Below are 26593 nucleotides of genomic sequence, written 5' to 3' on the forward strand. Positions count from 1 at the left end.
TAAAGTACAGTAAATTATAGTATTGACAGGATACTGTCGATGTTAAGTGACATGTCAGCAGCAGAGAGAGTGTGTAGCCTCTACAAAATGTATGTTTTATGTCAGATTGTTTTATGAATCAGACAGACATTAAAATACAATACAACAATGACACAGTGGTAACTTCAAGGAGGATGTTTTGTTGTTTTCTGGCGCCACCTGCTGGCTTAATGCTGAGCCTCAGATCATTTGTCATCAACATGTCATCAAGCACAGGTGTAATCAATAACATTGATTACAGGTGCGTTCCATTTCGCTGAGCTTGTTCCAGGCTCACTGGCGTGGTTAATGGATCAGAGCCATCGTTAATTTCATCTGTGTAACTTCAAAATGTCTTCTGCTAAATGTCTCCTGTAAGTAACCTACACACTCACTCTGTTGGTTGGTGTTGGACATGACAAGTGGTGGGAGAAGTATTCAGACCCTGATGTAAAATACATCAGGGTCTGAATACTTTATTCACAAGTATTCAATCTGCAGAGGATTCTGCATTCACTGAATGTAAATGAGATTTTTTTTTTATTTCTGAGTTGTAAGCTGGTCCTTCCAGACCATCAGTTTGATGTGGAACATTGTTTTAAAATGAAAATGAAAATATTTCTTTAAGTTGTTCAGACTTCAGACAGATGACAAAGTGTTGAGTGTTTTGCTTTGGTCACATGAGAAACCCTCATCATGTTTCTTCTGCTGTGTTTGCTGTAGAAATCACCTGAACACAGGTGGAGAACAGTGAAGCCTGAAGGAACAGGTGCCTGTGCAGCAGTTCCCCCTCAAGAGCTTCTCAAGGTCAAGGTGAGTTACCGGAATCTTAAACCGAGGAGCTTGTTTTCCGTTCGCCCGTGAACATCTCAGGAGCTGGTCGAGGGAGTTCCTTTAAACTTGGCACAAATGTCCACTCGAGCTCAAAGATGAACTGATGAAAATTTTATGATAAATGATGATAAATTTTATCCAAATGTCCGACCAGGATAAAATGATTAAGTGATTCAAAGGTCAGCTTCACTGCTTCACATCATGTCGACATTCAGCAGCAGAACTGAGGAACTGAACGGCACACTGGGACCAGATTCCACATGTGCTCACAGACTGAACTGGTGACTCTGATCTCAGGTGTCCACCTTCAAACTGTGCTGACTGTAGAGATCAGGAGCCTCCATGTTTCAGAGTCTGTAGCTTCTCTGCAGTAACGTCCAGATGTGAAGCTTTGTAGCCCACCACAAGTTCACAGGTTTGGTGGTGCTGAGGTTCAGGTGGTTGTTGTTGTGCACCAGGTAACGAAGGTTTCTGTCAGTCACTGTGGATGCAAACTGCAGCTCGACTGCATGGAGAATATAGCCGTTTAGCTTCTACACAGTTAATGTTTAGGTCGATGAAGGAGTGGAAACTTCAAGGTGGATGTTTTGTTGTTTTTGGCCGTCAGGAGGTTTGCGGGTTTAAATCCTCCACAACATTAAGGTGAACAGAGCAGTAAACGTGACACAGTAACCACAAACTTCTGATATGCTAACATTGTAATTTATTGTAGAATCAAAGAGTCATCATTTCTTATACGTTCTGCGTCCAGCGTCCCTGTCGGCGACTCGGTCCTACAAGACAACCAGAGATTAAATCTGTGAGAATGAAGTGAACCCAAGTGAGTAAAGCATCAAGAGGAAAACTCACTAGGAATCCTTTCATCCTGTACATTCTGGGGAGGGACGCGTCCTCTGCACAGCCCAGGACACTGCAGGGCGTCTCCACGTGTGGAAAGCCCTCATCTATCTGCTGAAGGAAAGAAATCACAGGCAGTTTGTGTCCACAAAACTGTCTAAACAACATCATCAAATTAAAGGAACAATCTGAAAACATGTTGTTCACACCCTCCTTCAGGTGTAAATAATCACACATATCTGAATCATGAATAACTGTTCACTGCGGAGCCACGAGGCTGACGGTGCTCACGTTTCCCAGTGAGTCTGAAAGGCCGTCCAGGTCCCTCTTCCCTCCTGGGCTCAGTCCGTAAGACCAGTGCTGACAGCAGCCCTGGGACAGCAGCGTCCCCAGCAGCAGCAGCCTCAGCGCCAGGCTCCACGCAGCCATTCTGAGGGGGACAAAAACCTTCAGACCGCACACAGAACCACATCACCGACCCCTGAAAACCTTCCTTTAGATTCACTTCAGCTCTGAGCCCTTCAGGACAGATTTTACAGGACGTTTTACCTTCAGTGCGGGCAGGCTTCTCTGCTGCGTTCTCGTCTGTGAGTCGTGCTGCCAACTGTTTTCCAGGGTTTATATAAGCCCCGGCTGCTTCCCTCTCAGCCCAAGTCTTCACTGCAGGGGCTCACAAAGTGGGATTAAGCAACACTTAGTGGTGACCTGCAGAGCTGTTTAAAAGATTACACCTGATGTGTGATTTCTGCCCAAAAGAGCAAGTTAGACTGCAAACACCTACAGATTCTACAGAAGGTGAACCGTGTGAAATCATCCAACAGGACGTTTGTTCTTACCAGGCACTTTTTAATGTTGGAGCTTTTCCAGCTGTTAGCCTTGAATCTTTGCAAGGTATTAGAGCTTGTTGCTGGAATTTTGTTTTAATGATTCTGAGCAACTTGATGCTTTAAATCAGAATTAGCAGGACTTTAAAGCTGTTTGAGAAGTAGTTCTGTTCATGTCGTGGTGATCAAAGTCAGAATGTTCATTTCAAGCATATTAACAACAGAAATGTGTGTAAAGATGGAGGCCATGATTTAGTACTTAGTATATTCCGGAGCATTCAGCCTAATTTTGAGCCGATCTTTTGAGTCACGTCCACAGATGGTAATGCAGCAGTGGTTGGCCGCGTCGCCTCGCTGTGAGGAGGTCGTGGGTGTCGGGTGTACGTGGTGACCCGTTCAGGGCGTAGCCGATTCTGAAATTTCCTCTTTGACCTTTTGGTCATCACTGCACCATTTTATCCTGTTAGATATTTATGTGAAATGTTGTGACCTTTGACCTCCAAAATCTGATCAGTTCATCTTTGAGTCCGAGTGGACGTTTGCGCTAAACTTGAAGAACTTTCCTCAAGACGTTCCTGAGATACGACGTTCATGACAAAGAGACGAACAAACGGAAACTCAACAGCAGTCAGGGCAGGACACCTTAGATTTCATGTACAAAACACCTGAGACACAACAAATGATTAACACAATCGCTTTTTCTTCTTCATAGCAGTTTATTTATAACAGTCATTTACGGAAAAAGATTTCCACGGTCGAGTGCAATAATCACAGACAGGGAGGCCTCGGCTGCTCCTCCGTCTCAAACACAAGCCGACTTTTGCTCCGTATTGCATTCGGTGAGATGCATCAAAATAAATAAGCGGAACTCGTCCATCGATTCCCACACTCAGTCGCACAGTATGATTGCCTTCATGGTTCGTCCTCACAGACTGGGTACCTAGTGTTGAACTGAGCGAACAGTATTGCATCAGAGCTGCAGCTCTTCACACATGCAGACGTCCAGCAGAGAGCTCAGGTGACAGCACCTGCCCGCTCTAACGACCATTCGTTTACAGAAGATTACGAGCACCAAACATTTTTGGTGATAAGGTATAAACAAGTTAACGTATGCTTGTGCAAATAAGTTCAAAGCACGATTAAGTGACATTACTTCGATACGTGGGAGTTACGCTGCCAGGCAAACCCGCTTCAACACGTGAAAATGGCTTCCTGTTAGAAGTCGGGGTCGGAGTGATGAGTAACACAGAAGCATTACGATAAAACGGGGCCACAGTCGCATGCATGTGGATCACTCTCACACAACAAAAGAGGTAGATTCACAGAAAAACAAGGGAAAGCTTTTGGAAGAAGACAATAATTCAGAGGAGGAAGGTCACAGCTGTGAATCCTGTATTGCATACCCCAGCTGTGTTTCAGACGAGCCTGTCGCATAGTTTTATGGTGCACTCGCAGCACTGCCTCACACTCTGTGCTGCTGTTATGGCTTTGGCTTGCATCACTTCCTTTGCAGGAGGTCGAATCCAGCAGAATTAAGTTCAAGAGTAACATAGAAGTTATTGGTAAGTGACCTTCTGTTTCTGCTACGGCAGCATTCAGCGAAGCTCTGAACTTTACTGCACACAGATCACCGACACATCAAGTCATTTGAATGGTGTCGAACACGAAACGAGTACAGTCATCTACAAACACTGAGAACATTGTGTTGTTTTGGTGATGTACGCAGATGAACATTTAAAATCAACCTACCGTACAAACATACAGAGACAACCCTGAATAAAGTCTAGTGCAAGGTAGTTAAAGCTAACATAATATCGGTGGAATGGCAGGGGTGTGCATACAGCTACCTGCACCGCAGACAGGTAAAGAGAGAGAGGAAGGAGGGGGAAACGCTGGAGGAGAAGAGCAACAGAGGAGCCGAGTTATCTGACGCTCTGCGACATGTGCAGAGGGGTCAGCATCTCTTCAAAAATGGCTCCCTTCACGTTGGAGCCTCTCAGGTTGGCTTCTTGAAGGTCGCAGCCGGACAGGTCACAGTTCTGCAAAAGACGCAGCAGCGACAAAAACCACAAGACGGGAGGATTAAAATGACTCGGGTGAAAACATTCACATCAAGGTGTGACATCAGGCTGCAGCTGACTGGGCCACACTGGTCCAGCAGGTGTCACCTTTGTGCTTTGGCTCATGTACAGTACAGAGAGGAACACAAACAACCAAAACCAGAGGAAACGTTAAGCTGCAGTCACTTGCTGTGCCCAACAAAACGCGGGGGTTCTGCCGCTGGGCTGTCAGCGATGAAGCCGATTTAGGACGCAGCAGTAATATTCAGCATGTTAATCTAGAAAGCTTTTGTTGGTCCTGCAGAGCTGCTGTAAATAAGTGTGCCAGCTGAGCCAACATGAAGGTCTTTAACCCCCCCCGACGGCCCTGACGCACCTCCAGATCGGTCCCTGCTAAAGTGGCTCCCCGCAGGTTGCAGTTCTTCAGCTTTGCATTCTTCAGAGTGGCCACCCGCAGGTTGATGCCCGTCATCTGGCTTCCTTCCATGTCGACTCCTTTCAGGTTAGCACCTGCTTACCAGAACGTTTGGTTAAAACACGACCACCATCACGTTTCAACATTTCTGTTGGCGTGACACGTCCACACGCTGAGTCCTTTACATCCTCACTTACAACCAGCCTGTCGACTCGTTTCACATCTCAGCGCAGTAAAACCTTCCAACGTTATGGATTTGGATCGGGATGGTTTGTTATTTTACTCGCACACAACACATTCGCTCTCATTTTGCATGTTTATTGTATAAATTTATCTGCTTTTCGCCTGAGGAGGAGCAGAGTGTGCTGCCCTCCGAACAGTCAGCCCCACACACACACACACACACACACACACACCTTTTTTACACCAAGTCTGATGAAAGCCGGACTGAACAGTTTAAGTTTACGGTTACAACAAACTAGTGCCAACAGAAAAATTGCCAAAGGTTTGATAGGGCAGACAGGCCCGTAGAACTGAGCTGAACGGACTGGACAGATCCAGCTATCCGAGTCCAGTCCGGACCAGCATCTAACATGGCACTACAGATTCTGAGCAGCTGTGGTGGATTACCTTCCAGGTTGGCCTTCAGTCCAGATGGATCTTCAAAATTGCACCCTTTTAGAGAAGCTCCCTCAGCATTGGAGCAGAGCATCTTCACCCCTTGCAGGTTAGCACCCTTCAAAGCACAAACATCAGAAGTATTCAGAACACTCTCGTAGGTTCACGCTGAGTGATGATTTACGAAGAAAACACCAAACTCCTCTCGTTGTGTCTTTAATGAGGCGAGTGTGACGGTGGATGCGTTCAAACTCACATCCAGGTTGGCTCCAGAGAGATCCGCCCGCTCCAGGTTGGAACAGCAAAGGTTGGCGTGTGTCAGATTGCAGCGGCTGAGATTGGCCATCTTGAAATTGATGTAACGCAAATCAAGTCGGGACAGATCTGCGCCACTGAAATTAAGACCCTAAGAACAGCGAGAGGAAAGAGAGTGAAAACGCTGACTTGATCCGCAGAACTGATGGAGCGGGCGGAAACGTTTTGGTGCAGCTGTACCTGACAGCGGAGCTCTGACTTGGTGGGCGTTGCCAGGAGAAAGCGAACAAACTCCTTGCGGGAAATGGGAGAGTGGTCCTCAGGCGGCTGCGTGTTCTGTTTCAACAGCGAGCCAGTGGTGAGTCGCGATGCGTTCATGGGTGTGATGGAATCATCAAATGCAACCTGCTTACCTTCCACAGTTCACATTACCTTTATTGCTACTTCCAGCTGCTCAGCAAGCTGCTCAATCCCAAAGAACCGAGCCTCCTCAAGGACACCTGAAAGACATTCAGGACAACGCTACCAAACCGTCCCTTTTTGTTTCAGCGGGAAACTGCTGCTGCGGGGATTTTAACAACCTGCCTCAAGTCCACATCGTTATTTGGGACTCGTCAAAAAGCTCACCTCGTATATTTATGCCTTCATTGATAATGAGCTGACCATGTCTCAGATAGTTGAGTATAGGCTCAAAGTATTCAGGGCTGCGGTCGATTAAGTAAGCTCCACGCTCGTCCCGCTTGTTCCCCCACACATCTGGAGCCAAACACGACAGGTCAACGACAAGAGCCATTCAAAAGGATGTCTCAAACGCTTACTGATTGGCTGTGACTCACCTTTCTCTCGAAACATGTGGGCAAGCATACTCTCAGGCTCTTTGCTGACCAGGGTGCTCCTGAACACAAAACAGACACGTTCAGCAGTGAAAGCAAAGCACAAAAATGGACTTAGGCTTGTGATCTGATTATTTCAGGTGAGAGCAGCATCAAGACCGCAGACACCTGGTGGTGGTGAAGGGACGACCGCCGATGTTGAGGGTCAGCCAGTCAGTGTGGGCTCCATGCTTCTCAGATGTGACCCTGGCTTCATTTTGAGGGTCTGTGAAATAAAAAGAGAGAAGAAGACGGAGCCTCTGAGACCGTGTTCACATTTCCACTGACGTGACATGAGACATGAGACACGGCAGCACTTACCAATGAATGGATCTCCCTCTGACACATACAGCACGTCGTCATCTCTGTCGGAAACGCAGACAGGTCACACAGTGAGCTCCGTGCTCTTAAAGCGCTCAGCAACACATGCATTATCACCGTGTGAGCTTACCTTATCAGGGCAATGTCGTCTATGAGACCACCCTTCCCATTGTACAAACAGGAGGCTTTGATTCCTAACTTATTGCTTGCTACGGACAGTAAGTCGGACAAAGTCCCGTACACTGCTACAACCTGGAGAGGATTGAACATCACTGGGTTGTTAGGGATTTAAAGGGAAATGGGTCACTCGTGTATAACGTGTTAAATGAGCCCCGGTGAGCAGCGTAAACGAGCTCCGGGAGTGGAAATGATGCCGTTAATTTCATCGGACTGCTGTTACTTAAACAAACAGTAGCCCGAGTTGGCTGTAATGACACAGTGGAAAAAGCCAGTCATTCTGCGGCCCGAGCTCCCCCACTCAACAACTTCATACTCACCTTGCCATTTCTGGAAGTCCCGTTAATAAATAAGGTAACTCTTCTCATTCTTTAGGCGCTTTGGCTGTAAGTACTTTGTTACAATTGCACCAATGATGTGGCGTTTGCCAGCTAACGCTTGCCTGCAGATTCAAGCTGGCTAGCTAGCAGTCTTAGCTGCATCAGACCACAACACGAGACAAAAGAGGCGTTCGATTGCTATCGGAAAACAAAGAGTTTGAAGATGCATATTTATACAGCACTCCCAAACTCAGTTATGAATAAAAGTGTGCTCTCGCGGCCACATTTACAATTACACTTTTATTTATTACTTAACTGTCAGGTACAAAATTTGTACTAATGGCAATGTTAAAGAAACGTCATACCGTCAATTAATAAAATGAAGAGTAGGTTTTTAGGATCAAATGTAAAAAATGGTCCATCGCAGCAGTGTAACAGCTATTCATCATCGTGCCGCTACAGCACAAAGTTTTGTGCTGTCTTTGTTTTCCCCAAATAAATCTGACACTACAAACTCAAAAAATCAGATAGTCCCTGAATGGCACACCCGGACTGCAGCCGTGCCATTGGCCGGAATGTTCATACGTAAGCACGTAACACGTTCGTTTAATCCGTCTGGTGGTTTGGCGCAAGCGTTTAGCCATCCTGAAGTTTCTTTCGTACTGACTAACACAAAGCAGCCTGTCGTCAGCTTGTACTTTAGTTATTAGACAACATACATTAGTCATTCGGTTAAACATTATCTGGATTCTTGTTTTTGTTATTTCTAGCATGTTTGTCTGGAAGCTAATCGAGCACCAAAGAAGAAGAAACACGGAAATGTCAGACAGCGTAATGTTGATTCATCTCCGTATCTCAAAAACTGCTGTCCAGTTTCCGGTCTGAATCGGTTTGCAGCTGTTAGCACGATGGCGTCTGATAGACAACATTGCTCGTGCTGCTCTCATCCTGTCTCGTCTCCCAGTGTTCACCAGACGCTGAATGAGATGGACTTTGAGCGAGGTTTGCATTAAAGTCTCAGCCATGTGGTGGTCCAGTTAAGCCATGATTCTAATTGAGTACTCCAAAATTCAAACTTTTGCATGTTTTATGTTTCATTTAAATGCCTTACGATGATTTTCCTGACGGGTCTGTCTGTGCTGTGTGGTGTCACTCTTCTTTGCAGGTATCTGGGCTGCTGCAATGGATGGGGACCTGGAGAAAGTCTCGTCTTTGGTCCAGAAGGGCACAGACCCTAACCTGAGAGACTCGGCTGGATACACAGCCCTGGTCAGTGTGCAGGCAGGGTGTTTGGCTGTGCACACCTCAGTGTAGTTCTCATGTATCTAAATTCCTCCGCCGTGTCTGTGTGTTTTGTCTCAGCACTATGCCAGTCGCAGTGGTCATCTTGCTGTGTGCACGTTTCTTCTTGAGAACGGCGCTTGTGCATCTCCCCAGACGCCAGGCGGAGCCACGCCGCTCCACCGATCAGCTTACTGTGGTCACGTGGATGTGGTCAGGCTCCTGCTGGGGCACAGCGCAGACCCGACGCTCTGTGATGATGACCGTGCCTCCCCTTTACATAAGGTACAGATTGTAGCAGCGGTGAGATACTGAAACCGTCCCAGAGAGACCGTTTGATCGCCATTTGACCATTTCTCTGTTAAATGCTTGGGCAGGCTGCAGAACGGGGTCATCAGGAGGTGTGTCGGCTGCTTCTGGAGCACAGTCCGGCCCTCTGCAGCCAGCAGAACAACAGGCTCCAGCTACCCTACCAGCTGGCCCCGCAGGGAGATCTGCAGGAGCTCTTAAAGCCACCTCAGTGAGAACAGACGCACTGCGTCTGGGCTTGACTTACTCGGTCACATCAAAACATCCTCGTTGAGGTTCACTTAAAACATTCTGGATTCATTACATCTGGCTGCTTGTTCCTTAAGAGCCGCTGAATCAAACGGGATGTACATTTTTTAGCTCCATAAAGTCAGCTCCATCAGTTATTAACAAACTGCAGAAATGTGTAAAACACCAGCGCTGCACTCTTATCAGGTAGCTGTGGAATAAATAAACATTCACTTCAATAAGTGGACGTGGCAACAGTTTCCGGTCTCCTCTGGAGTAACGTAGAGCCGAGTGGTGCCGTTTTCAGACTCGTGAAGCTGCACTGAGCTTTTGTTGATGGCTCCACTGTGGAATCAGCCTGGCAACCAGATTTCTCATTTCAATAGTTCTGCTGAGCTACGGACAGGAACGAGTCAAGCTCCTCTTCAACCTGCTATGTGAAGAAATTATTTGACTTTAAAAGGACAGAAAATGACACATGAATAATAATGTCCTCACAATAATTTGTGCAGCGTTTTGAGTCAGAAAGCTCCTTGTTAGTGGCTTTGGGGTGATGAGTTGGAGCTACTTTATGCACTGCAAACACCAGCATCTACTCTTTCTACTGCATTAATGACTGTTTGCTCTGAACATGTCTGACAAAGCAGTTTGTATTAACATTGGAGCTTTAAGTTAAAGCTCCTGTGAGGTGATCCTCCCTGGATGTCTGAATGTGTGGCAGCAGGGGGCGCTGCTGCCCTAAAATCTGCCTGTGTGTTTTTCTCTGTGCACCATTTAAATTATCTGGCAGCTTCCACACACTGACCTCATCTGATCATCCTGCAGGAGAGCTGAACAGGAAGAGAGAAAAGCGTCTGAGTAGCTGTTAGAGCTGGCAGAGAGACATCATGGACCGACGCCAACAAATCACTGCGGCAGATTAAATGAAGTTATTCTACGTTTGTATCATCGGACATGTTTCAGAGTTTGAATTACTTTATGAAAGTGGGCCTCAAAGTGCAGCCATCGTATGATTGAGGACTGTCCTCGTATCCCGAGTTCTTTACGCAGAAGTCTGTCCACAGACTGTTTTAAGTTTGATTACAGTCACACACAGGCAATAGCAAGAAACTTCATGGCCTTTAAATCCTGTCTGAACCTTTGAATCGTTTGAGATCTTCCACCAGTGGTCGTCTGCCTTCTCCAGAACCCACGCTGAAAGGCCACCCCTGACTCAGCCTGTTCTCAACAGGCCTCTACATCAACAAGCAGATCCTGAACTCATCAGAGCTGCGTGCTTATTTTATTTCGGGTTTTTTTGTGTAATAAGTGCTCCATGACTAAACCTCATCAGTGAGCTTTTCTTATCTAAAGCTTGTGTGCATATCAATGGCGGACGACAAGTGAACTTGTGCTGGAGCTCAGCTGCAGCGGCGCACACAGCTGATTAAAAGTTCCTCAGTGTGATTTCTAACAACAGTCTGGTATGATGGGACCTCAATATATGATCCCAAACGCTTAATTAATTGTCCTGTGACTCATATGGTTCAGCTTATGGGTTGTTTGTCTGGCTCTGCTTTTGAGAAGATTACATCTCCATAATCAATAAAAAGAAGTTCAACCATCCACCAGTGTCTGGAAGAAAGAAAACATCTGGGAAACTAAACTTTCCCTCTCAAATACAGCCACAATAACACAAAAATCACAGCATGTTCACGGAGCACAATTTCCTGGGGAAACTTTCACATGATTATGGTCGCTGGGACGTTGACGTACGTGGACGTTTTGACGCTGTCCAGATGTCTTAGTCTCATTTTAGTCCAAGTGTGGCTACAGGAAGCCAAATTCCACTGACATGTCTTCCATATCCAATATTAAAAAGGCTGGCTGATCTGTGATGATGTGTTTTTCAGCTATAAAGCTAACAAATGTGTTAATTACTCCCACAGAAACGTGTATCACGCCGTCCTGGATCAGCCGATGAGCCTGACATTCCCACCGTCACAGTGCTGATTGGCTGGCGGAGCTGAGCTGCAGCCTCTGGACTCTGGACTGGTTCTCGTCACCCGCCGACCTGGAGAGCAGGAGCGAAAGATCTGCAACATCACTTCAACCGGCAGACAACATGCTGCTTTGAAGTGGGAGTGGACCCAAATTGGATTATGCAGCATCTCCGCGGAGCAGCTCTCCTAGATTTGATTACCGCATGGCCCCCCCTCAGCCCACACCCACAATCCTGCCTCCCCCATGCAGATGAGATGACGTGAGGCCGCCTCCCCCCTTTGCAGAGTCTGGTGCCTCGCTTCTCAGTGTGCGCCCATCTGCCAGCCATTTACCTGATTACTCTGGGACGACCCAGACAGGTCGGGCTCTGCCAGGGTGGCATTAATGTTGTACAGGTGGACACAGGAAAGATAAGGAGCCTTTAATCTGGGAAAACAAGCATCCACATATCACCAAAATGGAGAGAATTAACATCTGCTGCAGTGGAATACAGTTGAGAGTTACATACTTTGTGGTGTGGAACTACAGCATTAATTCTACAGCTTAGACATAAGTGTCACCTGGGCGAATGCACAGAACGGACAAGCTGTGGTCTTCATCCACAGTCAGGCTAATGTTTAAAACCCCAAACTCTGACTGCAAATACTCCACGCAAGCATGGCACACAGACCACCTTCTATTTCTGAGGAAAATAACACGCAGTCCTGGTTTAACTTGGGCTCATTATGGTGGAAGTGGGTTCCAGGGCCAGGAAGTTTCATTGCTTTCCAAATAAATCTCACTAAACAGAGCAGGAATCCAAATTCCTCATCTTGTGGAGCCTTCGCATTACGAGGAGGCTCTCCAGAAAGCTCTCGGCCTAAAAATCACACCTCATCCTTCCAGATATCACTTGTTGTAACGTTTGCACCGACGGCACTGAGTTAAGTCGTGCAGTTAATGACCGAAAATGGTGGAAAATGTCTTCTCCTCTTAACAAAGCTGCTGATTTTCACCCAACAAAGGCCCGTTTCTGATTGTTGCCACATAAAGGGGCAAAGCAGCTCTCAAATTCAAACCAGCTCATGAGAAATTTTCAAAAAGACTGAGGCCCTTTAATATTGCTCTGGTTTGGCCACGTGACACAGAGGGTTTTCATTACCTCGCTCACTGCGAGCAAATTCAAGACGTCGGCTTTGATTGTGCTACATGGAACCTGGCAGGAGAACAATGGGAAGGTGCTGCGGGTGTGACGGCGTGGCTGCTCCGATTCAAACAGCATCGTGTGCTTTGTTGTGAGAGCGAACAGGGACGTCTTCTACCCAGTCAGCTCAGCGAGCAGTGAAAACAGGCTGAGAAAAGCCCTGCTATTACTGACATGTGGCGCTCAGAGCGGGCCATCCTCGTTCCAGCTCCTCAGCTGTGTGGAAGGAGGAACTCGTCACTAAACAGCCTGACTAAAACACCCCCACCCCACCACGCCTTCCCCCCGACACCCCATCTCCTTGTGCTGTGTGGCGTCAGCTGCAATGAGCTCCAGATGTGGCCTGGCACCCCTCCAGTCACGGCACTGGATGTGGTTTGAAGGTAGTTTGGAAACACCACCCACCAGCGGACCCAATGAAAGTTCTTCAGACTGCAGCGAGAGCTTTGCGAAATTCAAATGTTGCATGATGTCAACAAATCACATGCTGCCGTTCTTCTGACTGTCACTGCACAGCTGCTTTACAGCAAATGCTAAGTGAGGTTGTTTGCTGATAGCTTAGCCAGCTAGCAAGGACAAAAGCCTCCTTCTCAGTGGTGGAGTCATTTTTCTGATGGCAGTCAACTTCTTAGAGTATAAGTTCAGAATGTCGTAACGTGTTAAGAAGTAAAGTTTGATGAACAAAATCATGAGTTTACTAAACATCCCCTCCCCACATTTATGAAGGCATACAAAACATTCAGTAATGTGTGTCTGGCGTGGCGGCTAATCCTTCTACCTCACATCTCCTGCTTCACTCTTCAGGTTTCCACATCAACACAACTGGACCACGATTGGCTGCCAGACTGTTTGTGATGTCACAGATCACGCTCATTGGCTCCGCCTCTTAAAATCTGATTTTTGCTGAGCTTAGAGAAAATTTACACTTTCAACAATGTGTATAAAATCAGCCTTATGGTGTGTTTGTGCACAGATCATCATCATCATCAGAATCACAGTGAAGCTCAAACTTCCAACTGGAGGAAAACAAGACACAAACATTTCTGACAGGAGAAGAAAAACAAAGAATAAACAGAGTGGTTTGGACACCAGGTGTCATACATCATCACGGCTGCACCACTGGTTCAGCTGCAACCAAACAGAAGAGACAGACAGAGGGGGGTCAGTTCTTTGGACCTCCGCTGCTTGTAGAACAGGAAGTAGCAATCAAGGTTAAAAATGGAAATCCAGAAGAGAGACAGAACCACTGATACCTTCCAAAACGGTCAACCATGCAGACTGATAAGAGATCCCGATAGAATTGCCTGCCAAGCAGGTATACTCCCCGGCGTCATCAAAGGTCACATTTCTCAGTTGGAGGACTTCCATTTCCTTGTCCGTGGTGTTAAGGCCAGCGGTCTAGAAAAATAACAAAGGAAGCAGACCCAACAAGAGGCCCAAGAGGGGAAAAGAAACCATGAGTGAAGGACTCTGAAAGAAGAGGATGGAGGAGCGTTCTTCTCCGCCATCCAACACCACCTGCCCCCAAAAGTCCCACCGAGAGCCCCTGCAGAGGACGAGCTCCTACCTTGAGGACACGGACGTACGGTAACCCATCAGGGCCAACTCGGCTCCCGTTGACCTCGATGTGCTTCAGCCACTGGATGTGAGGCTGAGGGTCGCTGAACACCTTGCACTCAAACTCCACGTCGCTGCCCACCACCGCGGTGCAATCAGCTGGCAGTCCGGCCTGCATGATCGGCCTGTGGGGAGAGCGCTCTGCAGCACGGGAAGCAAACACCAGACCCAACATCAGAGACAACATCAGAGCCAGAATCAATATCAAACACATGCAGCGATTCAAGCTGACAAAGTAAACCTACAACTGGTCAAGGTTGTGTTACTGGAAACAGCCGATTGCTAACAAGGTCGCTTGTATAATGTGATGAAGAGGTCCTAGAGGGGAAAAATCCCTCCTCTCATCATGGATCCATCACCCAAGGAAACAGACTTAATCTATCAGTCTGTTTTAACCTGTGGCTCACCTGGTGGAGCCTTGTGTTGGGGTCTGGTCTTGGTCCTGGAGGCCCGACTTCGACCGCAGCTTTTGGCCCTTTGCCGCGTCTTGTCGTCTCTCCGGCTCCCCTGCCTACCCTGCCCGTCTCCTGGAGTCAATATACAAGTGAAGTAGAAATACCAAAAGCAAAAACCCTTTAGAAAAACTTTATTGTTCTTTTGAGATAAGGATCACCTTTGATTGATTGATCATATTTGTGAAATCAATCCAACACCAGAGCCTAATGAATGTTCATGATAATATAAACTGTAGAAGGTAAATGTGATTACTGCCTTAAATGCGTCGTGACTGATCTGACATTTTGTAGCCTCATGTCAGTGTGATGTTATTATGTAAAACTACCAAGGTGCCATGTGGACTGAGGTGTACCATCACACCCCGAACCAACACCAGCGACTCAAATGAGCTGCACTTGGCCGCTGCCCATTCCAGTCCTCAGGAATGAGACACGTCCACGACAGCGCAGATGATGTTTAAATTATGCCCACACACCATAAAATGTTGCCTCAGTAGTTTTCTTATTGTGCTTTTTTAAAGCATTGTTAGGTCGGCATTGTGGGCCACCACAATAAGAGTAGTCAGAATATGTTGATTAAGGAATGACATGATGTTCTCTGCAATTAGGTGGAAAAATATATGGGAATACTGGTGTCAGCAATCGACCAAAATGAGTTGGAAAATATCTTTAACTTCAGTATTGTGCATCCCAAGCTCACGATCAGCTGTTGTCACCAAAACTTTTATGTATTTCTTAGTGGAGCAAACCATATTTGGCACCAGACGTGGGGTTGGAAACTTGATAAAATGGAAATGTAGGCAAGAGACAGAACCACTGATACCTTCCAAAACGGTCAACCATGCAGACTGATGAGAGAACCCGATAGAATTGCCCGCCAAGCAGGTATACTCCCCAGCGTCATCAAAAGACACATTTCTCAGTTGGAGGACTTCCATTTCCTTGTCCGTGGTGTTAAGGCCAGCGGTCTAGAAAAATAACAAAGGAAGCAGACCCAACAAGAGGCCCAAGAGGGGAAAAGGAACCATGAGTGAAGGACTCTGAAAGAAGAGGATGGAGGAGCGTTCTCCTCCGCCATCCAACACCACCTGCCCCCAAAGGTCCCACCGAGAGCCCCTGCAGAGGACGAGCTCCTACCTTGAGGACACGGACGTACGGTAACCCATCAGGGCCAACTCGGCTCCCGTTGACCTCGATGTGCTTCAGCCACTGGATGTGAGGCTGAGGGTCGCTGAACACCTTGCACTCAAACTCCACGTCGCTGCCCACCACCGCGGTGCGATCAGCTGGCAGTCCGGCCTGCATGATCGGCCTGTGGGGAGAGCGCTCTGCAGCACGGGAAGCAAACACCAGACCCAACATCAGAGACAACATCAGAGCCAGAATCAATATCAAAGACAAACACACATGCAGCGTCAAGGTTGTGTTACTGGACACAGATGGCAAACAAGGACACTGATGATAGAAAAGAGAGGCAACATCACAGTGCAACTGATGACGTTTCCATCATAACAGGATTCTTTTTTCATTTCTGTCCTGTTTTCAGGAAATTTGTTAACAAATTAAGTGTGAATAAGGAAGTAAATAAAAGTAGAATTTAAAAAATAGCCAAACTATTTTCTGCAACCAGCTTCCTGTTGACACCAGCACGCACATGCCCAGTAGGGCTGCAACTAACCACTATTTTCATTCTCAGTTAGTCTGCTGATTATTTTCACAATCCATTAATGTTTAGTCTGTAAAATAATTTAATAAAGTGGAAAATCTTCTAAGACACTGGAACCAACAAATATTTGACATTTTTGCTTGAAGAACAACTGAATTAACTTATTATTAAAATAGTCCGCTATCAAACGGGCGGACGGAGACAGTTTTCACGGAGTTTCTAAAACAACTAAGATGATTTACGAAGATGTTAAGTATCGCTTGACCTGATGTTCTCCATCGGTACCTCAGGAAATCACCTGACCGTTTCTAAGATGGAACAGAAACAGAGTCGGTTTCTGAGTCATCTTACCTCCACCGACGTTGGCAGGCCGGCCCTGGGTCCTGAACACCTGGGCGAGTAAAGCCAGAGACAGAAGGACAGGTGGCCTCGTCAGCATCCTTCTGAGGGAGCTACAGCTGCGACTAGAAGTCCTTTCAGACCTTCAGTGAGAAGTTTGTCCCTTGATTTGAGAGAAACTTTACTGGTTATGTTTGGTAGTTCTGAGCCTGTGACACCTGAAACGGACTCTGGGGTCTCTGAAGACCGCAAAACACGTGAGTTTTCCAAGAACGTGTAATTATTTTCTGAAGGAAAACAGGATGTTGAATGTCAGGAGTGAAATACCTGCTTGAGCCAAAAAAAATCTTAAACATGACGTTCTTCGGTGAAATATAAATTATTTCATTTAGCAGTAAAAGCAGTGAAGAGAAGCTGAATCAATGAGTGAAGGAATAATAAACTCACCTTACAGGACAGGTAAGAAGACTCCCGAGCTGACTGGATGCAGAAAAACTTTCCAGATCCAAACCAGATTTCAAACGAAGCTCACTAATCCACACTGTCAACGTTTGGCCAATCCTAACTGAACTTCACCTGTTAACTCTGACCACGCGCATCTTCCGGACCAACGTCAAGGTGACGACGGTAACAGAGACAACTTCCGGTGTCCAATCTTTAAATAAAAGCTAGCATGAGCAACACCTAGCAAAACGAAATGTCACGATAAAGTTTCTTACGACTCACTAGTTAGTTGTACTTTGTGAATTCTTAAGATTGTGCTAACTCACGTATAAAACACGTTTTAGACGTAAGCCAAGGACAGAAAATGGAGCGAACATTATCTCTGTTGTGTTACCTGCTCCTCTAGACTGCAGTCGCATAAATTGTTTTCTTTATTTTACTTAATTTAACTCGAGTTTACGTTGGGATTCATTTGTCGTTTTCCAAAGTGTCCGCTCGTTAACCTCCCCTCTCATAGGAAGGCAGATAATGTTGATATATTTACACAGTATATCCCCCTCCATATTCGGTATATCATATTGTTTAATGTTATGTTTGTTGTTTGGGTCCGCAGCGCACCATATTTGCTGCACATAACGCAATGTTTTTTCCGTGTGACGAAAATGCTTTTATTCTGAATGTCACTTAGCCGGAAGTTCCACAGGATCAATGCTGTGACTTTCCGACTGGACGCAGGTTGAGCCGGGCTGGTGGAAACCTGGCTCCACCAGTCCTGCAGAGCTCCACCAGCTCTAAACACTGACATTAGAAATAATTATAGCATTACTGCCATAGTGGGTTCGACCAGGAGTACAAATAAAACGTTAAATAAACATGTGTTGTAGTGTTTAATGCTTTGTTTCATGCCAAGCATAACATTAAAATTAATCTGATCTAAAAGTCATAAGGTTTATTATAACTACACTAAATAGTCCAATAGTTCAAAATCGTAAAAACTAACAAAATTGCGCATACATTCCGTGTATACTACATACGAGGAGCGGACCGGTGATCAGCCTGACTCTCCCACTCCAAAAGCAGATGATCCTGCTGTTTACATCCGTCACTACTGTGAGGTGGTTTCCGCCGGGTTTTTGAATGTGTGGCACCAGGGGGCGCTGTTGTCTTAAAAGCTGCATCTTCAAAGCTGTTCATTCAGGGCACCATGTGAAATTGCTGGCAGCCTCCACAAAGTGACCTCATCCGATCCTCCTTCTGGAGAGCTGAACGGGGTTAGAGAGAAGCTGGGAGAGCTCACACTAAGACACTGTGGATGGATATCAGACAATCACTGCCACAGACTGAATGTTTGTAAAAGTAAATTTGGCACGTCTGTATATTTAGGCAAGTTTTATAATTTCACATAGTGTATATGGACACTCCTGCAACTGCTGTTTATGTCCAAGCGTTTTAGCTCATACTTACTTAGGACCCCTAGCTGTGTATAAAAATGGACAACATGAGAGCTCTCTTGAAGTGAAGTCAAAGCATCTGGACTGCCCCCTGGTGGCTGGCTGCAGTACAGCTCATAAACTCCTCCATGTTAGCAGATAGGACAAAAGACAAACTAAAAACTCAAAGCACATGTCCAATAAATTTTCCCCAAAGATGGTTTCTGTCACTTTAAGTAGTTCTTATCTTGCTTGAGTTCATGTGTTCATTTTTTGATAAGTTTGGTTTGGTTCGTTATTTGATGCTATAAAAAAGGGCTGAAATGTCATGATTGACAACTGAGAACTGCTCTTGACTGGTTCAGACGGGTGTATGGGTGGGAACTCGTTACTGTAGCTCCACCTCCCGATCACTGCTGCACAGATTCTGGCTCCAAATGACATCACCATAACAAGATGGCAGGGCTCATATCAGGGAAATTTGGATAAGTGGAGACGATTGCGATGGTTTTCGTCTTGCCCTGATAAGCTGTTGTTCCAAGTTCCTGTAAGAACGTTAGCTAGCTAGACTACACACTACAAATAAATAAAAAGTTCAGCCCACGTGTTTGTGAACTTGTACTTAGTTAAGAATAGCAACAAAGGATTTTTTTAAAATTCTATTTACATATGGGGATTAGCAGTTATTAGCTTTAGTCAAGCCACTCGTCTTTTTGTGAAGTCATCAAAGGCAGGGCACATCAGTGAGCGCTTTTGGAACCAGTATTTATATGCAAAGGGAACAAAGGATGGAAGCCTGTGGGTGAATAAAGGATGTTGATATTTCCATATCTACTGAAACAGATGGAAATACTTTCAACTGTTGTCTCATATACTCGCTTATTCAAAGCATGTTCAATAAGTAACACATGCACACACACACAAGAGGCTGAAACCTTTTCCTATTGGCCGTCCACACATGTACACAGCAGTACTGCACTCCAGTACTGCAGCCTGCGCGAGTACGAACCCGCGACGCAAAGCTCTCGCTGCAGTCTGAGGAACTTTCATTGGGTCCGCTGGTGGGTGGTGTTTCCAAACTACCTTCAAACCACATCCAGTGCCGTGACTGGAGGGGTGCCAGGCCACATCTGGAGCTCATTGCAGCTGACGCCACACAGCACAAGGAGATGGGGTGTCGGGGGGAAGGCGTGGTGGGGTGGGGGTGTTTTAGTCAGGCTGTTTAGTGACGAGTTCCTCCTTCCACACAGCTGAGGAGCTGGAACGAGGATGGCCCGCTCTGAGCGCCACATGTCAGTAATAGCAGGGCTTTTCTCAGCCTGTTTTCACTGCTCGCTGAGCTGACTGGGTAGAAGACGTCCCTGTTCGCTCTCACAACAAAGCACACGATGCTGTTTGAATCGGAGCAGCCACGCCGTCACACCCGCAGCACCTTCCCATTGTTCTCCTGCCAGGTTCCATGTAGCACAATCAAAGCCGACGTCTTGAATTTGCTCGCAGTGAGCGAGGTAATGAAAACCCTCTGTGTCACGTGGCCAAACCAGAGCAATATTAAAGGGCCTCAGTCTTTTTGAAAATTTCTCATGAGCTGGTTTGAATTTGAGAGCTGCTTTGCCCCTTTATGTGGCAACAATCAGAAACGGGCCTTTGTTGGGTGAAAATCAGCAGCTTTGTTAAGAGGAGAAGACATTTTCCACCATTTTCGGTCATTAACTGCACGACTTAACTCAGTGCCGTCGGTGCAAACGTTACAACAAGTGATATCTGGAAGGATGAGGTGTGATTTTTAGGCCGAGAGCTTTCTGGAGAGCCTCCTCGTAATGCGAAGGCTCCACAAGATGAGGAATTTGGATTCCTGCTCTGTTTAGTGAGATTTATTTGGAAAGCAATGAAACTTCCTGGCCCTGGAACCCACTTCCACCATAATGAGCCCAAGTTAAACCAGGACTGCGTGTTATTTTCCTCAGAAATAGAAGGTGGTCTGTGTGCCATGCTTGCGTGGAGTATTTGCAGTCAGAGTTTGGGGTTTTAAACATTAGCCTGACTGTGGATGAAGACCACAGCTTGTCCGTTCTGTGCATTCGCCCAGGTGACACTTATGTCTAAGCTGTAGAATTAATGCTGTAGTTCCACACCACAAAGTATGTAACTCTCAACTGTATTCCACTGCAGCAGATGTTAATTCTCTCCATTTTGGTGATATGTGGATGCTTGTTTTCCCAGATTAAAGGCTCCTTATCTTTCCTGTGTCCACCTGTACAACATTAATGCCACCCTGGCAGAGCCCGACCTGTCTGGGTCGTCCCAGAGTAATCAGGTAAATGGCTGGCAGATGGGCGCACACTGAGAAGCGAGGCACCAGACTCTGCAAAGGGGGGAGGCGGCCTCACGTCATCTCATCTGCATGGGGGAGGTAGGATTGTGGGTGTGGGCTGAGGGGGGGCCATGCGGTAATCAAATCTAGGAGAGCTGCTCCGTGGAGATGCTGCATAATCCAATTTGGGTCCACTCCCACTTCAAAGCAGCATGTTGTCTGCCGGTTGAAGTGATGTTGCAGATCTTTCGCTCCTGCTCTCCAGGTCGGCGGGTGACGAGAACCAGTCCAGAGTCCAGAGGCTGCAGCTCAGCTCCGCCAGCCAATCAGCACTGTGACGGTGGGAATGTCAGGCTCATCGGCTGATCCAGGACGGCGTGATACACACGTTTCTGTGGGAGTAATTAACACATTTGTTAGCTTTATAGCTGAAAAACACATCATCGCAGATCAGCCAGCCTTTTTAATATTGGATATGGAAGACATGTCAGTGGAATTTGGCTTCCTGTAGCCACACTTGGACTAAAATGAGACTAAGACATCTGGACAGCGTCAAAACGTCCACGTACGTCAACGTCCCAGCGACCATAATCATGTGAAAGTTTCCCCAGGAAATTGTGCTCCGTGAACATGCTGTGATTTTTGTGTTATTGTGGCTGCATTTGAGAGGGAAAGTTTAGTTTCCCAGATGTTTTCTTTCTTCCAGACACTGGTGGATGGTTGAACTTCTTTTTATTGATTATGGAGATGTAATCTTCTCAAAAGCAGAGCCAGACAAACAACCCATAAGCTGAACCATATGAGTCACAGGACAATTAATTAAGCGTTTGGGATCATATATTGAGGTCCCATCATACCAGACTGTTGTTAGAAATCACACTGAGGAACTTTTAATCAGCTGTGTGCGCCGCTGCAGCTGAGCTCCAAGTTTAGTTTTTCGGAAGAATTTTAGTTTGAAACACTTAAATATCAAATAATATGAAGAGGAGCTGAAGAAACGTCAGTGTTGATGTTATGTCTAACACGCCTGTGCTGTGTAGCAGAGATATCTACTGAAGTTAGCATGCTAACCAGGATGCTAACCAGCGACTGTTTAGAGGCCCTCATAGTTTCAGTGGAGACATGAATACATGAATACTACCAGACAGTTGGCTAAGTCTCACAAGCTCTTTTAGTGTTCAGTCAGATATGGAAACAATAAACACACTGGTTTTCCAACATCTTGGACATATAAAAACATAGGGATACGTACAGTATCCCTATGTTTTTATATGTGCTAATGAAAACACACAGTAGAAGTCCCATAAAACACTGAGCAACACCTTAAAATACATTATTTAAGCTAATTTTCCTTTTGTCACCACAGAATGCTGGTGTTTGGATATTCACTCCTGAGATACCAGCTGATTCCTTTATGAGGAGGTAAGTGCTCGGGATCGTGGTGTGAAGAACAGCGAGGGAACTTTGCTTGTGTATTTACATTTTTTATCCATACTTAGCACCACATTTCAGAGGGATATGTTCTACTTTCTACTCCACTGCATTGACAGTGTGGTTACTTACCAGGTTCCACGCATAACACGTGAGGCACTTCTATGGTTCAAACTATCAAATTCAAATGAGCTCCACGTCATCCAATTTAAACATTAAAATGTTACTTGCAGGTTAATGTTAGAGTGTGAGTAATAGCAACAATATGTAAGTTTTATAGTTTTTCATATATGTTACTGATAATTCCTGCTGCATTTATTGGGGATCTAACAAGAGAAAGTGAATATAAAATTCAAAATAATTTTTGATTGGTGTATAATCACCTGAAACAGTTACTTTAGAATGCATCTACAGACGGAGCAGCTCACCTTTCACAGAGTCTGTCATGCTTCTACGGTAGCCCAGAATGGACAAACCCAACACTGACTCTAGACAGGGGCTTTAGGGTTAGAGGAGGGGTGTGCAGTTGGTTACAAATCTGCAGTGTCACCTCTAGATGCCACTCAGTCCTACATGGTGGACCTTTAAACCTGCAGTGTAGAGCTTTTGTCTCCCCCTTCTGGCAGTGAGAGTAATTACACAAACACTATTGATATAAAAAAAGAAAGAAAAGAAAGTGACATATTTTGTCATTGGAGGGAACTCACTCCAACGAAATTTGTGCTCTGCATTTAACCCACCCAAGTGACGTGCACACACACACACAGCAAAACCGGGGCAGTGGGCGACCGCGTGCAGCGCCCGGGGAGCAGTGGGGGGGTTAGGTACCTTGCTCAAGGGTACCTCAGCTATGGACACCGGTACGGGGAATTGAACCAGCGATCCACCGGTTACGGGTCCGACACCCTAACCGCTGATCCACGACTGCCCACTAATGACACCATATGGCCTGTTAGGTCGTGCACGCTGCTTTGCACGACGCCACTGAAGTAAAAGGAAATGATATGTATAATAATAATAATAATAATAGGTCATCAGACAAAAACTTTGATCAGCTGGATAACAGTATGATCTGAACGTGATGTATATTCCTTGTCATACATGAAGTTTAAAAAGCAGGTGAAGACAAACTCTGATTCTTCAATCAGACAGCGCTGGAAACGTACCGGCGATGATTCAGTGTTGATTACTCACAGCTAAAACAATGCAGCTGACACCACATTTGTTAAGAGGGCTTCTACATCACCAGACAACAGCAGCGACAATTCCTCACCCCTGGAACACAACGCCGGGCTGCACGTGTAATTGAACAAGATGGTTACGCTCCCTCTGTCAGCAGGTGCCCGGCACACACTGGCCCATTCATATGCGCATTCCTGTCTCTCCACTCGCAGCCCAGCAGGTTCCTCCCCGGCCACTCAGGACAGGGGCTGACGCACACAAAAGGGTCTTCAATCTGCCTCAGACAACAGCCAGCATAAAGGCCCGGAAAGCCACAACAGCGTTATGTCAAAGAGTAGGCTGGGGGTGGTGAGCCGAGCTTGGGGGGCCCCGTGTAGACCAGGGGCACTGCTGACGGATGGATGAGGGCTGGGATGGGGCTACGTAATGGAGGGCCTGTCTGAGGTTTTCATGCATCTAAAAGAGGATATTTGTACTTGCCCAGTGACAATGGAATGCAAACACGACTAGCGAGGACAATAAAACACCACCTTGGGGCGATGAAGAAGCTGCTAGGGAAATCATCATGCAAAGCATCCCTGGGGGAGATATTGTTCACTCTGAGGGTTGCATGACTCTCTGTTTGTTCTCATGCTGATGTGTGGCTCAGCCTGCCTTCGGTTTGCCTTTGCATGAGGCTTTAACAGTGTCCGGCACATTTCCTTACGCTGAAAGGAAGCGAGGAGTGATCAGAAATGCCCCACCTCAGCTTAAAACAGATGGAGCTTTTTGTCTGAGCCAACTGACTTTAAAACCTACTGGTCCTCAGATCAGTTAACCACCTGAGCATATTTTTAGCATTTCCTCACAGGTGCAACATGACCGCAGTGTGTAAATATTCATCCAAATCACAGGCTTTGTGCCCCTCACTTTATCGCCGCTCTGTTAAGTCCTGTGGGTGAGCTTGCCTGTGTGTTTGTTGAGCTACTGTGGCATGTACACGTCACAGAGACAAGTTAATAATTAATGATGGAAGCCTTTTTAAATTAGCCTCACATACACCGAGCTTCGCTCTCCTGTGTGTCCCAGGAAAGAGAAAAATAGAAAGTCTGTCTCTTCTGTGTCTCTACAAACAACCAAAGACCATCTTTTATTGGCCTGCAATTACTTTTTTATTCTCCCTTGTCTGTTTACCACCCAAAGCCGTCGCTGCTCTGAAATATCTCTCACCTCCTATCAGCAGAAGGAAGCAATCAGCAACCAAAATGCATAAACAATCACCATATGTTTTGAGTTCTGCCAAGGCCTTCCCGTCCTGCACTGAAACGATCATTAACAGCTCGATGCACATCTAAACCAAACACCTCATCAGTGACACAAAAAAGAAAAAAGAAAAGTATATAAAATGTCTGCTTCCATACTGCTGTTGCATTTAAGATCTTCAGTCGCGTTTGGATGCACTGAAGCCGTCAGATGTGGCTGATGGCACATTTAACTCTCACTATTAGTTACCCTAATAAACATGCTTGCTGTTTCTCTGGTATGAATGTGGTTTTCAGATTCACACTCCATCTGCTGCAAAGTCAGCAGCTCTCTTTGAAGCTGCGAGTTAATTTAAGCCAAAAGTACATTTGCAAAGCAGTTTAGAAATGTTAAAAGCAAGAGACGTCTGACCAAAGACGGTATGTCCTTTGGCAGCGCTGTTACTCACTATAATTAATAGTCAACGTTTTGGGATAGAGCCAGCTAGCTTAGCACAAACATCCATCTAAGGCTTTCCTGGCTTTGTGTAACAATAACGAAATCTGCCTACCAGCAACTCTGAAGCTCACTAATTAATACTTCATGTCTTGTTTTTGAACACGTTGTTGGGTGTTATGTGTGCTGTGTGGTAACTATAACGGAAATGCAAGCAGCCAAGTTAGCTTAGCACAAAGACTGGAAACAGGAGTTTTTACTTCCTGGTGTCTATGCTAGTCGCCTGGCAATCTCACGGTGATTACAAAATTTGTTGTGAAGCCACTGCAGATACTGCAGTCACTAAGGTGAGGTCTTAAACTGTTGTTTACTATACAAAAGCAAAGACAAAATATCCCTTATATGAGCCTTGCTATCCTGTTCTGGTGATGTCATTTGGAGCCAGTGGAGCCACGGTATCGAGTTCCCGCCCATACATCCGCCGGAGCCAATCAGGAGCAGCACTCAGCTGTCACATTTCATCCCCTTTTTGTAGCATCAGTTTAAAATGTGAATTTTAGGTGGATACAGTATCAACACAGCTGAATGAGCCACCGTGGCCTAGAGGTTGGAGAAGCGGCTTGTGATCGGAAGGTCGCTGGTTTGATTCCCCCCACCGGACGGGCAGGAAAAATTTGAGTGTGGTGGAGTGATCATGTTCCCAGCCCCCATTAGCTGGCTGATGTGCCCTTGAGCAAGGCACTTAACCCCCCAATATGCTCCCCAGGAGCTTGATGCTGCCCACTGCTCCTGTGTGTGTTTCACTGCATGTTGCATGTGTGTGTGTTTCAATCAGTGATGGGTTAAATGCAGAGAAATAATTTCTCATCTTGGGATTAATAAAGTAACTTAAATTAAAAAAGCCTAAGAGGAGCTCAGTTTAGTGCTTGTGTTACAATCGGTAAGACATTATTTGCTTTCTCATTGGAAGACAGAGCACAAGTATCCTCATTTCTAACGCTGACCTTCTAAATACTGACTTTGGATCTCCAGTAAAGCGAACCAAATAATAAAGTCACCTCATCGGACGGTTAACAGCGCGTGGAAGATGAAAGCCGAGCAGACGTTGGAAAACAAATGTGTTTCTTTGTCGTGGCCTTCTTTAATCTAACTACCAAGCTGGGGTTCACGTGTCTCTGCAGCCTCGGTCGTCAATCATTTGTCAATTGTGTCATGAAATCAAAGACCATATGAGTGCTTCAGATATGAACGATGTGTTTGATCAGACAGAGCAAACTTTTTTGTTTTGTGCTGAGCTGGCAGATACATTTGAATTTCTGATGCTCTCTGAAATGCTGCCAAAGCATACGATCTTTGCGCCAGCGCAGTAAAGCTGTTTTATGGTTGCCCTGAAGGGGACGTTGATGAAAGTGCTTACTTTCTGACAGTGAATTTGTATTCGTGTTGGTTGAAAACAAATTTAGTTGCTTTACATGTCTGCTGTTAAACTTTGTCTTCTTCTCA

The 26593-nt window shown here is 46.0% G+C and overlaps 4 protein-coding genes across 4 annotated transcripts; 1 reads left to right on the forward strand and 3 right to left on the reverse strand.

Annotated features, from left to right (window-relative positions):
- Positions 1-1542: 1542 nt before the first annotated feature.
- LOC124057964 (progonadoliberin-1-like) lies at positions 1543-2167 on the reverse strand. Its single transcript, XM_046386696.1, has 3 exons — positions 1981-2167; positions 1702-1803; positions 1543-1625 (listed from the first exon to the last, which is right to left on the reverse strand). Exons 1-3 carry the CDS (start codon positions 2116-2118, stop codon positions 1578-1580), a joined length of 288 nt encoding a protein of 95 aa, XP_046242652.1. The 5' UTR covers positions 2119-2167; the 3' UTR covers positions 1543-1577.
- A 1042-nt stretch (positions 2168-3209) lies between these two features.
- kctd9a (potassium channel tetramerization domain containing 9a) lies at positions 3210-7759 on the reverse strand. The gene is made up of 12 exons (XM_046386693.1): positions 7552-7759; positions 7185-7306; positions 7055-7098; positions 6863-6959; positions 6698-6756; positions 6489-6617; positions 6294-6361; positions 6102-6197; positions 5863-6012; positions 5619-5724; positions 4950-5083; positions 3210-4552 (listed from the first exon to the last, which is right to left on the reverse strand). The coding sequence occupies exons 1-12, from the start codon at positions 7597-7599 to the stop codon at positions 4436-4438; spliced, it is 1170 nt and encodes a 389-aa protein (XP_046242649.1). The 5' UTR covers positions 7600-7759; the 3' UTR covers positions 3210-4435.
- Positions 7760-8140: 381 nt separating this feature from the next.
- On the forward strand, positions 8141-10303 carry ankrd39 (ankyrin repeat domain 39). The gene is made up of 4 exons (XM_046386695.1): positions 8141-8553; positions 8717-8820; positions 8914-9117; positions 9210-10303. Exons 1-4 carry the CDS (start codon positions 8460-8462, stop codon positions 9354-9356), a joined length of 549 nt encoding a protein of 182 aa, XP_046242651.1. The 5' UTR covers positions 8141-8459; the 3' UTR covers positions 9357-10303.
- A 3251-nt stretch (positions 10304-13554) lies between these two features.
- On the reverse strand, positions 13555-17227 carry LOC124057962 (fibroblast growth factor receptor 1-A-like). The gene is made up of 8 exons (XM_046386694.1): positions 17060-17227; positions 16625-16775; positions 15745-15935; positions 15431-15575; positions 14560-14679; positions 14103-14293; positions 13789-13933; positions 13555-13663 (listed from the first exon to the last, which is right to left on the reverse strand). The coding sequence occupies exons 2-8, from the start codon at positions 16710-16712 to the stop codon at positions 13641-13643; spliced, it is 903 nt and encodes a 300-aa protein (XP_046242650.1). The 5' UTR covers positions 16713-16775; positions 17060-17227; the 3' UTR covers positions 13555-13640.
- Between the last annotated feature and the right edge of the window lie 9366 nt (positions 17228-26593).

This window comes from Scatophagus argus, chromosome 4 (assembly GCF_020382885.2).
Source record: "Scatophagus argus isolate fScaArg1 chromosome 4, fScaArg1.pri, whole genome shotgun sequence".
Lineage (NCBI taxonomy): Eukaryota > Metazoa > Chordata > Actinopteri > Scatophagidae > Scatophagus > Scatophagus argus.

Excerpts from the sequence above, each read along its gene's own strand:
- LOC124057964 (XM_046386696.1), bottom strand. The coding sequence starts at position 2,118 with ATGGCTGCGTGGAGCCTGGCGCTGAGGCTGCTGCTGCTGGGGACGCTG. Across the intron at positions 1,804-1,980 it reads TTTCAGACTCACTGGGAAAC|CAGATAGATGAGGGCTTTCC; the intron begins GTGAGCACCGTC and ends TCTTTCCTTCAG. Across the intron at positions 1,626-1,701 it reads ACAGGATGAAAGGATTCCTA|GACCGAGTCGCCGACAGGGA; the intron begins GTGAGTTTTCCT and ends GTTGTCTTGTAG.
- kctd9a (XM_046386693.1), bottom strand. The coding sequence starts at position 7,599 with ATGAGAAGAGTTACCTTATTTATTAACGGGACTTCCAGAAATGGCAAG. Across the intron at positions 7,099-7,184 it reads GACGACATTGCCCTGATAAG|AGATGACGACGTGCTGTATG; the intron begins GTAAGCTCACAC and ends CGTTTCCGACAG. Across the intron at positions 6,960-7,054 it reads AGAGGGAGATCCATTCATTG|ACCCTCAAAATGAAGCCAGG; the intron begins GTAAGTGCTGCC and ends TTTATTTCACAG.
- ankrd39 (XM_046386695.1), top strand. The coding sequence starts at position 8,460 with ATGGCGTCTGATAGACAACATTGCTCGTGCTGCTCTCATCCTGTCTCG. Across the intron at positions 8,821-8,913 it reads CGGCTGGATACACAGCCCTG|CACTATGCCAGTCGCAGTGG; the intron begins GTCAGTGTGCAG and ends GTTTTGTCTCAG. Across the intron at positions 9,118-9,209 it reads GTGCCTCCCCTTTACATAAG|GCTGCAGAACGGGGTCATCA; the intron begins GTACAGATTGTA and ends ATGCTTGGGCAG.
- LOC124057962 (XM_046386694.1), bottom strand. The coding sequence starts at position 16,712 with ATGCTGACGAGGCCACCTGTCCTTCTGTCTCTGGCTTTACTCGCCCAG. Across the intron at positions 14,294-14,559 it reads CCAACACAAGGCTCCACCAG|AGCGCTCTCCCCACAGGCCG; the intron begins GTGAGCCACAGG and ends CCCGTGCTGCAG. Across the intron at positions 13,664-13,788 it reads ATGGTTGACCGTTTTGGAAG|CTGAACCAGTGGTGCAGCCG; the intron begins GTATCAGTGGTT and ends GTTTGGTTGCAG.